We start from the raw sequence: 16,990 nt of genomic DNA on the forward strand, positions 1-16,990 counted from the left end.
TTTCTATGCAGTGTTCCCTTGAGGGAGCTGTATTTCCTTACATTCCCCCACTGAATGGGAGTGGGACTTTGGCTTCTAAGCTCCTGAATAGCCCAAAATCCACTGAAACCACCTAGGCATCTCAAACAATTTGTGGTAAGACAGTAACTTTTAAGTATGCCCTTTGATTTCTGTTCCTTCAGAAATTCAGGTGCTGTTTCCTGAAAATCTTTCTTTGAGTAAATAAGGGAAAGTAGTGTCAAATAAAGCTGAGGATATTCAGTTCCTCAGTTCTGTGTAAGATAGTTTAGAAGATTTCCGCTTTGGCTCCTTATAGCTCCCTATGAGGCACCCAACTTCCTTCCGTATTTGAAAACAGGGAAAGAAGACTGTCTATTACAAAATTATTAATCTTTACTTGCCCTCTACGCTGACCCAATTAAGTTCTTGTCTCAAACAAACCTGGAGAAAATATGCAAATTTAAAGGTGGGTCACTAAGTTTCAATTGTTAGTACGTTGCAAAGGGAAAACATCTAGATCACTTTTTTTGGTCTCTTAACACGCTGAGTAAGATTGTTGAGTATATCTCAGCAAAAACAGTACTTACTCTACGGGTTACAGTGGGGTCTCGTTGAGCTTTTGATATCAAGTGTCCAAGAAGCGTATTAGTTCTGAGAAAATGAAGGCGGATATTTGTTGCTTTTGTGAATTCTCGAAGACTAGGGGAGTAAGTGAAGTTTTTTGCTCCTGGGCGACCATTTACCAAAGATACTACAATCTAACAAAGAAGTAAGCACATTTTTGTTAAAATATTTCAACTGCAAGTGTCAGTAGCAACACAGAGCAAAACTAATAAGAGAAACCAAAAACTTGCTACTGTTTCTAAGCATGTTTGCAGTAACAACTACACATTTCATACTGAAGCCAGGACATCAGGAAAAATAGTGTTGTTAGTCTTGGACCCTCCTGAATTCTCATTACTCATATGGCACATTGGGAAACAAAAGTGCTTCTATCTGTTTTGAAAACAGTAGGTATAACACACAAAATGTACATTTTTTAATATTAAAAAAATAACAGGAATAGTTGCAAGTAGTTATATTAACAGTTGATAGTGTCAATGGGAGCTTTGCCTGAGTAAAAACATCAGGTCTTGGCTCTTTCCCAAAGCACATTTATTTTTGGGTTAAGGCACAAACATTCCTGGAAAATATTATTGTTACCACGTCCAGTGCCTGGGAGCATATTAATGGAAGAAAGTACACAGTGTTGCTTTAGAAAATCCCCTCACATGAAAGCAGGTTTATCTGGCTTTCAAAACAGGGGCTCCAGTAATTTTTTTTAATTTTTTTTAAAGAAACAGATGCCAGTAGCTTAGCATTCATGAATCTCTATTAACAATCCAGCGTGTGTATACAGGACTGAGTATGAGAATTTCATTTATTTATAACTGACCAGATAATAGATTTCTATTTTCAAATGGCTGCTATAATCCAAAGCACATAAGGGAATGGTGACAGCTCTGATAGCAGCAGAATTCCTTTAGGAACATAATAGGTGATGGCACCAGCAGTGTTCTTTCATGGGAATTATTCTTTACAACATTTTATTAGTAAAATTTTACAGATATGTTAATAAACCAAACTCTACTTTAATACGAAACTACAGCTCCAGATCCATATGCTCAAAACTCTGGATAACTCTTGAGGAGTTCAGATCTCAATTCTAACCACATCAGGTGTAAAAGGAGAATGTCAGCAGAACCACCAGCATAGCCAGGAGTTTAACATTCATACAGATAACACAAGCCACGCTTCTGCCTAGCAAGTAATAATGGCTAAAATCAAAGCAACATTTTCAAAACACATGTATTATATTACAAACATGTAGCATTTTATATATTCTTTTCTTAAATAGCTACTTATTCTTGAGTGGTTTCTACAGCCTTTAATCCCATGAGCAATTCTGATGCAGTAAGCTCTGCTATATACATTGGAAGTGTTCAGAAAATGCGGTCAACAGCTTCAAATGCATATGGTTGAAGTGAGGTACCTAAATTATGATAAAAATCAACACAGTTGGCTCTGAGCAGCCCTCACCCCCAAAGGGTAAAAGTTAGGAGGAGCCTCACCCTCCAAAAATCTCACAAGCAACTTAAGTGCTTGGTTATGGACTTACTAATGTAGGTTCAAGCAGTCATAGCTGAAAAATTACTTCCAGTTCTAGGTTTTTATTGAAACAGCAAATTTCTGAAACCAATGCTGCTTGCTTCCAGCATTACACATTACTTCTAAAAGCACTTACCTCTCCATTTTCAAGAGGCAGAATGCGAGAATACTCTGTGGTGCAAAGGACATCGCTATCCCTCCTCACTGGAAGATTAGCTTCCTTTCCAAAGCGTTCCAAGCAATCTGCTTTGGAGTCTAGTCAAGTAAGAACAAAATCATTTTTATATGCGAAAATAAACATTACTGTTCAAATTTAAACTAACAAAGAAGTATCCCCTGTGCTTCCAGGTCAATTCTCCCCTGTGACTGACAAGACATGGCACAATATTTATCATACCATCACAAAAAAGCGCTATGGACGTACCCCAAGGTTTTGCATTTATATTTCACTTTGATTTCTGCAAGGAACTTGGGGGTTCCATGGGATGAAGGACACTGTAGTTCTGACATACCCAAAACCCAAGACAAACAAATCAAAAATTTCCAACAGACTCAAAAATATTTATGTATTGAATTATACTTTCAAAATATCTTACTCATTTTTAGTTACACTCTTGCAACTAATTTATTGTGGATAGCTAAGACAAGAGAAATGTATTCAACATTCACTGTCTTCACTGCAGTTGAAATCTTCAGTGAGCCCCACAGTCTGATTTTGCTGCTACTAGGTGAAAGGTTAAAGAAACCTGTCCACCAAAGAGAAGTGACACAAAATTGATACTCACGAGCAAAATATTGCCAGGGAGTGTAAGTTCTTCCAAAATCCACTGATCTTTCTAAGATCCAGAGATCCGGACGAGGAGAATTTGCAAACTTGATAAGAATATAGGCAACATGGAAGAGCTGGTAAAAGAAATACATAGATCTTATCAGGAACTTTTTGAACTCTAGTAAAGTACTGCAATACCAAAACTAATGCCAATAAACACCTTTTCTTTGGTGTAAAGTGAGAAGATTATCCTCTGCAGTTTCATTCCCATTAAAATAATAGGCCAGATTCTCAGCTGGCTATCTTACCTGGCAACGTGCTCCAACATATTAAGGAAGCTGCAAGAGGGATGTGTTAAATGCCATCTCTTACATTTCAGAACAGCTCTGTTTTGCACATGACTAATTGCTTGGGTGGGTTACGGGTATTAACTTTGAAAAGTCAGCATCTCAACACATCATTGAACTAAGATACTTTTGCAGCATCCTCATACATTTGTGTTGCATTCCAATCACATAATTGTTCTTGTAGTCAAGGAAAATCACAGTGATGTAAGAGAAAACGCACACACCATTTACACTGGGAATCCTCTGGTTGCATTTGACAGTATTCTATAGCCATCTGTTCCCTCACTTTAAGAATATTTCTAGATAATTTTGCCACTTAACAGACTTCTCAAGTGGCAGAAGCAAGCCACACCAGAGTTTTGTGGATATCAAATAACACAGGAAAGATGCTTATGACTGTAGCTCATTCATCGTCTGAAACAGCTCAAAGAGCTTCATCAGCTCAAGGTTCCCAAGGCCAAGAGTCCCATCTGGCTTCTTTAGGTGCTCATTATGTGTCACAGCAATAGACCACAGAGACAGAAAGCTCCCAAACACTACAGCAAAAAAAGGATTTGACAAGAAAGGAAATCTTACTGTAAGCCTCTTGGGATAGCCCATAGTCATAAAAATCAGATAGTAAAATTACCTCCACACAAAAGACTGAACACAGATTGATTCTAAGGGTCATTTAGAGTTTAAACAACCACAACATGGATATAAACTGGCAATAAAAGTGATCCAATACTGAAGTACAGTCAATATTCAAGTGAACCTGCACTAGAATTTCCCACTCAACAACTTCAACCCAGAATCATCTGCTTGCAAGATATTCTCACTTTGATGGGGATGGCAGTGAGTTACAGTCCCCGCTCTGTCAAGTAACTGCTGCCAGAGCCCTCACATCAAATACACCCACGTAGTTTATCTTTGCCCAAACATCACAAATGCTGTAACACTGAAGCTAATACTTTGCACAGGTTATTAGACTCCAAACCACAAGTGCATACAAGCTCCCAACCACAAACTGGGAACTGCAACTGTTGCCATGACTGGCCCATTCAGCTGCCAGCTGGGGCCACCAAGAGCCAGATTCAAATGGTGAACAACACAGTGGAGCAGATACCTAGAAATATTTGTCCCTAACCAGTACTGCACATGCCTATCCCATGGCTACATGCACATTGCAATCATACACCTACAAGCAGCCTCAATCTTCACACATCCATTTCAGATATCAAAAATATTCACATAAGAAAGTAAACCCTTCTCACAGAGAAACTGGAGGAGTTCAGGCACTTCATGGAGCATGCTCTCATGATAATACCTCACATCCCAGAAGAAAAAAAATGAAGCTTTTTCATCGGGCATTCATTTAGTGCAGTATGTACAACTACCCAGGGCAACTGCTTGTTCTATACACACCAAGTCATCGCTGCAGCAAGTGTCGTTGTACCTTAAAACATATTTCAGAAACTGTTGATTTGCTGAATGTTGGTTACCTAGGTCAGCGGAGAAAAAATTGGGGAAAAAAACTCCTTTCATGTTAGTGTTGGAATTTATCCTGCTCGCTTAACACAGCACAACAACCACCAACTTCACCTCCTGTGATACTAAATTAGGTATCTAAATAGCCAGACAGTATCTACATGTGGAAACTGACTAACTAGACAACAGTATCAAGCAAAGTAGTGGCAGCCATTCTGTTGACAGAACCATGACAGAACCCACAACTATGCACAATGACTGCACAGGTGGAGTAATGCCTTTAAATTACTAACGGAAAGTCTTTACACTGATTGTCAGAAATAGGTGAATATTTTGGGGACTGGGGCAAGAGTTGCCCTTACTGAGTTTCTGATACTCTTTGCCTAAGTAACTCCCGCTACTTGACTGGCAAGTTTCAGAGTAGGGATATTGGCCATACAGGTGTTCCATGTCATCCGGTATGGCCATTCAGTGCAAAGACTGGTATCCTCCCAGGAAAGCACAACAGTTCTGAAATTCCTAAAAAAATAGTGCTTCATGTCCTTGCTTTTGGCCAGCTGAATCTCTCAAGGGGTATTGTCCTGTTCAGGTTTGCACTGGGCAGGCAATAGCCTGTGTTTTAGGGCCTTTGGGAGTCCCATCCTTACTTGCATGTTAACAAGCGTGGATAACACTGTGTGTTGGCTGATACAGAGTTAATCAAGCCAAACTGTTTAGAAAGCTCAAGAGAAAACAAAAGAAGCATATAGAAAAGGCCTTGCCTTCTCCAGGGCACCACTGCTTGTAGTCACGTTGTGGAATCATTACAATGACTTATATCTACTCCCCAAAAAAGCAGATGACACCTGCTTCAGCTTGTCATACAGTTATTATATTCTTTTACTCAGATGCTACTCAAAGTGCTGACACAGCCAGTCTCGTCTCATCTATCGCAACAGGTGATACCTTCTCATAAGTGTGAGCAAAATAGTAGCAGTGAATTCCATTTCCACAGTGCTGAAGAAATATGAGACAAGCTCACTTACACACCAGTGTCACCCTGGACTATAACCTTTCATAAGCATCTAAAGAAAAAAGTGGCCAAAATGAGAGCACACCATAGTAACACAGCTGAATCAGCATGTGGCACCCATCAAACACCTGTATGCCACGTTGGCTATGCAGCTGTGGAATTTGTTTAAGCCTATGACTACTCAATGCACGTGAAGCTGAAGTACTGTCCAATATGTGTATTATATCAGGAACTCTGCAAGTCTGCCAACGCTTAAAGAACTGTCTCCCCAGCACCACACATTGCATGCTTCCACTCAAACCACAAAATGGAAGAAAAAAATGCATGGCAACTTTGAACTACTGCTGCATATGAAAAGCTTCAATTCACATGCAGCTCTCCTTACATCTCGTAGTTTGAAATACTTCTCAGGTTTGTACAGTCACATTCAGAAAGGGGAAAGGGATAGGTCTTGATAAAAATAAATTAGTGTTAGTTAATAACAATACCTCACCAAAACTTAGTCACTAATCCTATCATCTATTCATCTGTTCTGTTTCTGGCTTCATTTGGGTGCCAATGATTTATTTGGTTTTGACCTGGATCAAGGATGCTGAATACCACCTGAAAATCCAGATTTCCACTATGACTGAATACTGACCAGGCTGATGAACCATCTGTCTCCAGATCTGATGAGGGAACAACAGAAGAAAAATAATCCTTGGCTTCGCAAATAAATCTGAACTAAAGATAAAAGAGTAACCTTGCTGACATAAGACCTAGAAAAGCAATCATTAAAAGCAATTTTAATCACATCTTCTAAGCTGGCATTTGACTAATTTAAATCTTGATCCCATTGCATTGACAGAAGTAAGACCTAGCCTGAAAAAAAGGCATAATAAACTCAAAGCAGTGTTTTTCTTCTTCAGTTTTGAAAAAAAAGGGAGTTTCTTCATTTTTGGAAAAAAATATTTATTTGGCTGCTTTTAAGTCAAGTTCCTTTCATTAAAAAAAATATTTCAAAAGGAGTGTTAAAAATGTAAGTAAGCATTAAAAATAACTGTTCTTTTGGTGCAATTCTATAATAGTAAAAAAAAAAATCAATAAAAAAATCTTAAATATGGCTTAATCAAGATTCTGACCATTCCCTTACATGAATAAAGAAATAAGTTTACAAGTAGAAACAGCATTTTGTTTCCAGCAATTAAACCAATCCACTCTGGAAATGCAGACGTGAAAGAGGATGTACTCCTGTAAATGTCCTCACCCCATACCCTGCTGCAATCTAGCAGCATGGATCAAACCTGATGGATTGTCAACAGCTGGAATTTAACCAGTTTCTTATTGACGTGACTTTTTCCTGTTCACTCAAGCTTGTTCAGATTTGAAATATTCTTGTAAGAAGTGGCCTGGAAGATTCACAAAAAATAAGATAAAGATTTTTAAAATCATCCAGCAGAATCAGCAAATTGTCTTTCTCATCTAAAAATGGAAACTGTAATACAGAGCTAGAAATTACCAATATTACACTACAAAGACAGAAACATTTCTATAGAAGCCCTTACAGGCGAATTTAAGATTGTATTAACAGAATTCATTTAAATTGATTGAGAATCACATTGTACCATTATTGATGATGATACAATATTCATGATATCTAATGGCCCGCACACTACTTATTTTAACCCAACAGAAAGAAAACTTCCTATGACCCATTGCATCCTCATGAGAAATCTAAAAATTGCAATAAGACTACTTTAAAATATTTTCTATATTTTCTCCTTAGAAGTTTAAGCAATTTTTATATGGAGGAATTTACAAGATTTCTTTGAATCCTAAAATACATAAGCAAAAAGAAGAAAGTTAGATATGCATATACAGAAGTATAACATATTTTGCTGCATTCCTACCACCATAAATTCAAAACTGAATACTAAAACACTGAAATGACAATTAAGTGCTGCGCATAAACCAGGACAACAGAAAAACACACACTGTTGCAAACAACCACCATGCTGTGTGCTACCCTTGTAGGTACGAAAGGATTGTTCTCCCTTTTTTGCTCCTGAAGAATAAAAAGTCCCGGAGTGTGGCAATAACAAGAACACAACTAAAGTCAGGCAGACTATCTATCCGAGGCATTCTATAGATCTCTATAGATGTGTTCAAAAAGGTACCACAAGAATCCTCCTTCATGTAATCTGAATTGCAGAAGTACAGACAACAGCTGTTTCCAGCATTGTACTTGCAGATATATCTGCACCATCAAAAATTCCCTCCACATATGACAGTTCTTCTAGGCTTCTGACATTTTCTTGAATAATGACACTGTGGCAAGGCACTGTACATTACGCAGAAGACAGTGAAGTCTCTGCACTGAAGGACCTCTGCAAAGGTTGCCCAGCATTAGCAGACATGCAAACTTTCTCTACTTGATTAACATGTTAGCAAAGAAAGTGAGAAAGAGGCAGAAATCTGATGACCATTCAGTACATAAACTAAAATTCTCAGATGTGGGTTGAAGCAAAGGGATTGAAGGAAGTGTGAACTGAGCTTGGCACCAGCTCCAGAACACACCTTAATGCAATGGATTGCACAGTGTTGGCATGTGCGTGCCCATTAGCTTCTTAATGTCATGAAGCCTTAAGGTCTTGAGCATTGTTTTTTATCAAAGACTAAACCATAAAAGTAACAATCTATTTCAATGAAATAAAAATCCCATGTACTTTGGTTAAAATTAAAGGCTTTGATTTATTGAGGTCGCAAAGAAGTCAGCACCCTCTTTCTTCAATAGCATCTCAGCAGGACCTGAGGCAGCCTTGCAGATCCAAAGACTTAAAACACTCCTAACAGTATTTTGCAGATGAAACTGTAATATTAAAAAATGCCAACCAGAGAGAGCTGATCCAGCCTTTCTGGCATTTGCCAATTACTCTTCTGGGTACCTGGAAAAGTAGCTATAGCAGAGGTACAGGGGAAAATCCCATGTGGGTAGTATCTGAGAACACTGCATGTATTCCATCCAGTTTAACTGCGTACAGGTATACACAGCAACACTAACAACGCATCAACAGTGACGGGAGAGGCTCCCACTGCACAGCGTGCCAGAGTCATTCCTTGCATGCCAGCTTCACAGACTGCAGTGCAGAAGCCAGGAATAAGCACAGGACTTCCAACATCGTTCAGTTAGTACCATACAAGTTAAATGAACAAAGGATATGAATACAACTACCTACTGATGCTAAAAACTGTATTTAGTTAAGTCAGTGCCTGTGAATATGCCTCATTGACACATCTGGAGGCGTTCAGTCTTTTCTCTATCAGTCAATGGGCAGGACCAGAAGGGAGATGCTCTCCACACTTCACAGGCAGTATTCTGGAAGGAAGGTAGTCCATTATCAAGATTCAATCAGTCCTTGATTTTATTTTTTTTTTTTTAAAGCTGAAGGCAAATACATCAATGATTGTCAGTTATTATCCTAAAATTTCTCATGCAGCCACTTTTCCACTGGGATTTGGACAAAGACCAGCTCAGTGCTCATAATTATCTCTTACATATGGCCTATTTCTTCACAGAACACTGAAGCTATTCATATGGGAAAAAGTTTGTACGATTCAGACCTCAGCTGCCCAAGAGAGAGATGTCCCCTTATGAGCGTTGCAGCCCGAAGGAAAAAGAACACAGCAGTACTGTCAGCGCTGGAAGGAAACACAAGGAAGTGCAAAGGGTTGGAGGCTATCAGCAGAGATTCTGCTTTTACTATACCGAGTGCAAAGTGAGGTGTTTAGGAGAACATATCGAAAAATGAAAGTAATGTGCAGGAACGAGCATGGGAAGGAAGGTGGAAAAGGCATAAGCACAGACATTGGAAGGAAGCAAGATCGATGAGTGGGCACAAAGACCTTCCTAAAAGGATGCAGAAGAAGAACCAGAGAAAGACAGAGCCAGCAAAGCAAAGGAGAGTAAGACTTGCAAGGTTTTTTCTGTATATTTTGAGGAAAATACCAAATTAACATCAAAAACACATTTTAAAGCAAATGACGCAAACATCAGAAAAAATGCTAAGCCATTCAAAAGGTCTTTAATTAAAACTTTTACTTTTAATTAAAGCTTTAATACATTGACTACATCTTAAAGAATAATGTATGAGCATGAAAGGATGTATTTAAAATATTTCCTTGACAAAGGCTAGCAGCTCAGCTCAGAAAGAGCTGCTCGTGGTGTGACTGAGAAATAAATGGAGTGTGATTACCTGGTAACAACTTCTAGAAACTCCTATAAGGCAGCTGCTACTTGATCAGCTGAAGTTGTGTTAATCTAGAGTTCACAAGTAGATTCACCTTACTGTGGTATGAGCCAAAAATCAACTGACTTCTTTTTTTTTTGGTGGCATGATTTGTGGTGTGATCCCAAATCAAGTTTCCTGCAAAAACTGAAATACTCAGAACCAGAGTTCTCTAATACAAAGTAACGCAAGATTGTGCTGTTAGGATCCCCTTTTTTGGGTACTGCAGGGACAATGTTGTACCTTCCCCAGGCCTAAAAGACCCTGTTCTCCACAGTGTGAAGCCAAGCAGGGGTTGGGGCTGCTGCGGGGGCAGAGCTGTGCAGGGGTTCCAGGGGAAAGGCTGTCTCACTGCTGGAGGCAGTTCTGCAGGAGTGCAGAAGCTCTACGCGTGGTTCTTGTGCCCTAATTCGTAGGGCTTCTCAGTGTTATTATTGAGATTATGCAATTCCACCCCAGAGCTGGGTCTAATTTCAAGGTCATTGGTAATATAAAGTCTTCAGTAGTCAAGCACAATGAATGCAATGACTAGTCTTGGAAGCCCAGTTCAATGCAGCTTATGATAAATCTCCCATCACCTTGATAGTATCTCCCTACGGGAGAAGGGCCTACAGGATAATTTAACTTTTTCTGTAAAATATAAAGTAACTGTAACTTCAGACACATTTTAAGAAATTATGTCAATCTTTTGTAAGTTAAGAACAAATGTTTTTCGTAATAATTAGCCAAAACTGGTTAATGTTCTCAACAACAATGTTGTTTGTAAAGCTATGGACATAGAGGACTGCTACCAAATAAAAAAAATTAATCCCATAAGCAATACCTACCATATAAAAGCAATTCAGAAGACCTACCAAACTGTGAGGCTTTTTTACAGAATATTTACATGCTTTAATTGGCAGATAACATAAAAGCATAAAGTCATCCACAGGCCATACCACTTATCTTAAATTTATGGTTGTTTCCCTCCCTCCCTAACAAAATTACTAATTTGGACATTACATTCCACTGTGTGCCTTTAGTTTACAACAGTGACTAATAGTATCACTACATAAAAACTACTCAACATTTTAGTGCACAAGACTTCACTGAGCCTCAGTGTTTCAGCACTATATTATTGCCATAAAAACACAGTTTAAAAAAAAAATCATGTGTAACTAAAAGCAACAATAAAATTTGTTGACTATGCTTTTTTACGTACAACAGTTAGACATTTCTTTTTCATATCACACTATCCTTAACCTTCATCTCCTTTTGAAGGCAGAGTTCAGGAAAATACCTGGGGGAGTATTACTGTAATATCTGCTGAGCATTTAGCAAGCCAAAGATGAGGGCACACCTGCTAAAATTAGGCAATCTAAAGAGTCAGGGGAAGGGCAATGAACTTCAGACAGACATTCTGGATTCAGAAGTTTAAAATATGTTGAAAACCACGCTGGGAAAATCAGGACCAATTAAAGGAATAAATGAGACTTCATTTGATCCAAGTATTTTAAACAAGTTAGGAATAGCCACAGTATGTTAACAGGATGGAGAGACTGCCTCAGGGATCAACATTATAATTATTATTCAGAAGGACTGTGATTGATTAGAAATGTAACTATAGTACAGAAAGTCAGAAAGAGAAGTAAAGCAGGGCTTTTGCTTTAAGGTTTTTTGCTTTTTCTCATATTACAAATACAGCAAAAAGAGCTTTTTTTCTAGCAGAAAGACTTAACATCCTGAAAGGATTCTGACATCAAAATCACCCCTAGCCTTATGAAAGAGAAGCAGCAGCAGGTGCGTGTTCTGTTCCAACTCTGTGGCAGTGTGCACTCAAACTTCCACCATGGTGCAACTATTCAATTAAGTATTGTCATCAGACCATGGCAAAAGGCTCCACTGGGACTCCGTCCTCAGTCGTAAAGATATAATCGCAGGAACACTGTAAATTAAAAGCTTTTGACATTGCACTGAGTTCTGCTTCCTCTAATTGTGAATATTTGATGACCAACTTACAACTCATCCATTGCTTCCCTGCACACTTATGTACCTTACTCTTTGTCGTGTTTTGCACATGCAAAAACATTCTATATTTTGTTTGCAGAAAAAGATGCCTTGTGTCAAAATAAAGGACAACTACTCAGTGAGAAAAACTACATCCCTACTATGTTTTCAGTATTATAGCCTGTAGTTCTGCAAGGTATTTAGGTACACATCTAACTTCAAGAACATTTATTTTTCCTTAAAAACCAAAACCTTCATTTCAGCTCACTGGAGGGAGAATTGCACTCTGAAAACTTCTGTCTCTGTCAACTGCTGAGAAAGTCTGCATAACTAACACACGCTAAGCTCTTAATTTTTAGGACACTGAAATAAGGTAAGGTGCATTGGGGTCTCAGTGTTTACCTGTTTCCTTGAGCAGGCACAGTAACTGTCATAGTATTTAATTTTCTTCTTCATTATTAGTATCATGAATCTGGGGTGTGAGAGTACTACGCAAAATGTCAAAAGTGAATCTCAAGCTCAAATAAATCCTGAGATTAAGGTTTAACTAGCTGAATGCAGATCTGAGATAATGTTCATGAAGTAAAAAATAATAATAAAAAAAATAATCACATTAATCTCACTAAACCCTCAACCATCCACCAACTAAAATGATTCCTTCCTGATCACAAGACCTGAAGTCATTTTGACCTTTTGTCTTGGGATTCCCTGAGAGAGTCCAGAGTCGCTTTCCAACTGGTACCAAAGTAAACACTGAAAGAAGATATCCTCAAAATGAGCGCCATTCCAGTCATGTGAGGGACAGGAGCATTAAAAGCGCACATAACAGAAGATGTAAAATAATTTGCACCTGAATCCCCAATAAAATGGCAGATAAGCCTCAAAAGAAACATTTTTCCTTTGTCATTCCTCCTCTTACTGTCCACTAAATTGAATGCCTATTCAGAAAATCCTGTGCTATTTAAATCAGTCAAAAAACAGTTACCACTGTCCAAAATATATATGCATATGTATATTTTGCAGCCCCCAACATATATTTATAGTCACATATTTACAGCTGGTGTGAACTTGCAGAGCGTAACTAATTTCACTGGATCAGTGCCCAATTACAGCAGCTGAGAATCCATCCCTATGACTTAAATACAGATACAGAGGCTGTACTGTCAGCTATTTGCCCATCGCCTGTAGAGGAAATATGGGTGTTCATGTTACTGTCATATTACTAATTCATATTACGCTGGTTTTGCTGTCCCTTCCCTTTTAGACCATGTCATCAGTATCTTTCTGTCTATCTTTAAGATCTTGCTGGATGATAGAGAAACCAGAAGGACCCCTAAGGCAAAAGCAGACTCCAAACATTATTCTCAAAACGTGTGTGTGGTAAGAGATCATGAAATCTCTATCTCTCCCTGTGGCCACAGAAAAGGATAATATGAAATGGAAGCTAGAGCCCCAGTTTCAACTGAGCGGTCCCCCCTGTAACCTCACGTTAACGAGTTAGTGTCTGTACAAGAAAGCACAGGCATTAAATCTGTGTGACGCCAATGGCAAGAACCCACATCATCAAAATTCCTGAAGGAAAACAACAACTTTAATGAAGTTAACTTTGTAAAAAGTACAGGACATAAACCAGACAAGCTGTGACGCTGGAAGTTAAAATCATCTGTTCAAACACCTCTCTCAACTGCAAAGCCTGCAAAAAATAAATGCAAGAAATTATCAAATCTCATTCAATAGCTCATGCACTTACCTGTCCCAGCTCTAAAGTAACATTGACCTCGTTGTACTTCAAGCCCATAGAAAGAGGAGGACTTTGCCACCAGCGCTCTGTGCCATCAATTGCATTGGTTACCGGGTGAGCTTTACTGGGATCAGCAGCATTGCAATAATCACAAAACTGTCCCTGAAACACAATATATTAAAAAGGCAGTCTCAGCTGAAATCTTAACAGCATGTTACCTGAGATTCTGAACTAGAGTGCTGATCAAAAATTGGGTTTAATTTTGTTTCTCTCCTTATATAGTGTAATTTTTAATGTATATTATTCCCCTGGTGATTAAATTACACACTTATACCCTGAAACACACTAAATTTGTTACAAATCAAAATTTCAGAAACCTCCTTAAGGAAACTGCAGTAAGTCAGTCTTTCTTTATTAATGAATGTATTGATACTTTGGTGAAATTACCTATATTGTGTCTGCAGGAAATTAATGAAACAAAGATTCTTAAAACTGAATTAAGATCAACAAACAAATAATCCTCAATTCTCCTAAAAGACTGTGAAATATCCACATATGCACATAGCCTGGTATTAATAAAACCATTAAAAATACTCTGTTACTTGCCTTTATGCTTGGTGTTACAATTTTAAAATACTGCTTTCATTTTTTTCCTGCTATTACAATACATGGTGAATCGGAGACTTCTGAACAATATGTACTCATGGAAAATGCAGTGGATTCTACAGACTGTTCCCTCTAGGTTTCCCTTTAAAGAATCCCATTGTATTTTCATTTGCAGAAGTTACCACCCAATTCCTAGTCCACAACTAAAGCCACACTCTGGAGATGCCCCGATAATCTCTCTTTAATAGTTTCTAAAGCTCTCTGTACTCTTCTGTACAATAATGATGCATAAACTTTAGGAAACTTAATTGTGTCTTAACTTGGCATCTTGGCTTGCCCCAAAAGCAGCATTACTATCTTCAAGAAACTGCATTTTTACAGTCCACTAATATTAGTGTTGAAGCATTGTCATTAGTTATTAAGGGACCTTTATAGTGTCCCTTTCACTTCTTACCCAGTCACCGGGTGGTGATGATCAACGAAAATGCTAAACTGTGCCAGGCTTAGATCTTTGTAGAACCCCAGCAGAAACATGCCATTTTCATTGAATAACCCCCCTTAATGGTTATATTGTTTGTCACTGCTGCCAGACTAACCAGTGTAAAGTAACTGGAGCAATCATACTTGTCCACTTTTAACAGAGGAATAACATTAGGACTCTCCCATTCTTGCTGGGTGCAATCTTGCAAGCTTGGTGAATTTAAGATGTTTATCTCTAGCAGAATTTGTTTAACATCTGCTATAGTTACTAATGGACTGGAAACTACTCCATCATTCTCATGTGATACAAATACACCATCTTGTGTCCTTCAAATACAAAACATAGATGTTCACTGAATATTTCTGCATCAGTAGAAATTATTTCAGTATCTGCATGTAGCGATGGCTCCATCCTCACCCTGCTTTTCTAGAAAGACCAGAATATGATGTTCTTTCCAGAAGACATGGCTACCATTAGCTGTTCTGATTCAGCACTGAAGGTGTCAATCTGGCTGAGGGTTAACTCTTAAGAATGCAAAGAACTGTTTAGAGACTTACTAAATCATCACATACATAGGCTGGTTAACTACATCTGGGATCATGTTATAACATGATTCTCCTCCAGCTCTCTTAGAGAAGATGGTTTGGCTGATTTTTGTACAAACTACAATATGCCAGGACACTAACTAAGTTCAGATACGGTTTTCTGCAGCAGCCACATCAGCCTATGCTAGCTACAGGCAACATTGCCAGTTTCTGCAGTGACAACAAAGCACATTGTGTCACTATCTCCAAAATCAATACACTGAAAATTCAATCCATGCACCAGCAACTGCAGTTACCACCGCATCAGAACATCTTTCCTGACAAATGCATACTTGGAGTTCTGACATAAATATGTTACAACAGTACATATGTGTAACTATTCCCCAAATAGTTTTATGATGTGCATGAAACATGGTCTTTAGATCTAAATTCATGTCAACAATGATCAGACTGGAAATACAGAGTTGCTGCTATAGCATTTCCAGCTCCGATCTGGAAACAGCCTCAAAGAAAAGCTGCAGCAGCAGAACTGAGTATTAAACGTGTTACATTTACACACACCTATGCGATTTCAGTGTAACAGAGTACTTGATCTGAACTCAAGATACCATATTTTTCCTTCTTGAGCACGTAATTCAAAGAATTTCATTGCAACATCTGGAGTTTCAGTTAAAGTACATTCCAGCAACCCTGCCAACAAGGCAGCAAAACAAAAAATGAAAGAAAATAAATTATTGGACAGAGCAGCCTTCCCAGTTTCCCACTGGCAGTATCTCAGGCACACCACGCTCAGCCTTTCTGCTACAGGATACATCTCCATTCCAGCAGACTTGGCCTCGGAGACTTGATTTTGGCTGCAGTTCATCAGGCAGGCAGGTGTGCATTTGCTGGTGACCTTGTTACCCTCCTTTCCTCTGGTTCTCCTGAGTGAAGGAGAAAACTGAACTACGCGAATAAGTTCGCTGAAATACACCAGTGTGGACTGGAGACACTCAGGGATGAAAATGTCTCACCTGTAAGTTATAGGAATGACAACAATGAAGGATTTGTTTGCTTTTTAACACCTAGCAGTTCTGCGCCCACTGGCAGAGCAGGGCAGGTATACTGTTAAAATTTAGTTCACACCTGCACATCACTAAGAGCAGATTGGCAGACAAAATGAAGCACACCATTTATCTACCAGTCGCTGAAATATTTTATGCTGCCATGCATCTCTTCACTCAATACTGTTCTTACTAAGTCATTGCCCCACTTGCCAGTGTGTTAAATAAGGGAAACATACAGCTTTCCACAGTGTATGTCCAGCATTGCCTTAAGAGCTGCAGTTGAGCCACCCACGAAGGAACTGCCCCACCCATCACCTTGCAGAAGAACTTTAAACAACCTCCAAATGCTCCTTCTGGATTTGCCAGGTACTACAAGCTTCATTGAAAGACACATCACCAAATGACAAGCTGAAAAAGAGAGGCCAATGACAAAGCAGTGGAAATGAAACGGGTGCTGCTTTCCTCTCTTTGCCTTATTTTCAGTGCTTGGGGTAGCACTGGCAACAGAGCTGTCTGTTCCTTTTGTCAGACAGAATGACGATCACCCTCCGCACCTTCTTTCCAGTTTCCCTAATTC

The 16,990-nt window shown here is 38.8% G+C and overlaps 1 protein-coding gene across 1 annotated transcript in view; it reads right to left on the reverse strand.

Annotated features, from left to right (window-relative positions):
* LAMA3 (laminin subunit alpha 3) overlaps positions 1 to 16,990 on the reverse strand; it is a 119,265-nt gene that overhangs the window by 99,889 nt on the left and 2,386 nt on the right. The window contains exons 2-5 of the mRNA XM_037381515.1: positions 13,745 to 13,897; positions 2,934 to 3,051; positions 2,285 to 2,403; positions 588 to 758 (exon numbers count right to left, since the gene is read on the reverse strand). Of these exons, the coding sequence (XP_037237412.1) occupies positions 588 to 758; positions 2,285 to 2,403; positions 2,934 to 3,051; positions 13,745 to 13,897 (561 nt within the window). The remainder of the gene's footprint in view (positions 1 to 587; positions 759 to 2,284; positions 2,404 to 2,933; positions 3,052 to 13,744; positions 13,898 to 16,990) is intronic.

Source organism: Falco rusticolus, chromosome 3, assembly GCF_015220075.1.
Source record: "Falco rusticolus isolate bFalRus1 chromosome 3, bFalRus1.pri, whole genome shotgun sequence".
Classification (NCBI taxonomy): Eukaryota; Metazoa; Chordata; class Aves; order Falconiformes; family Falconidae; genus Falco; species Falco rusticolus.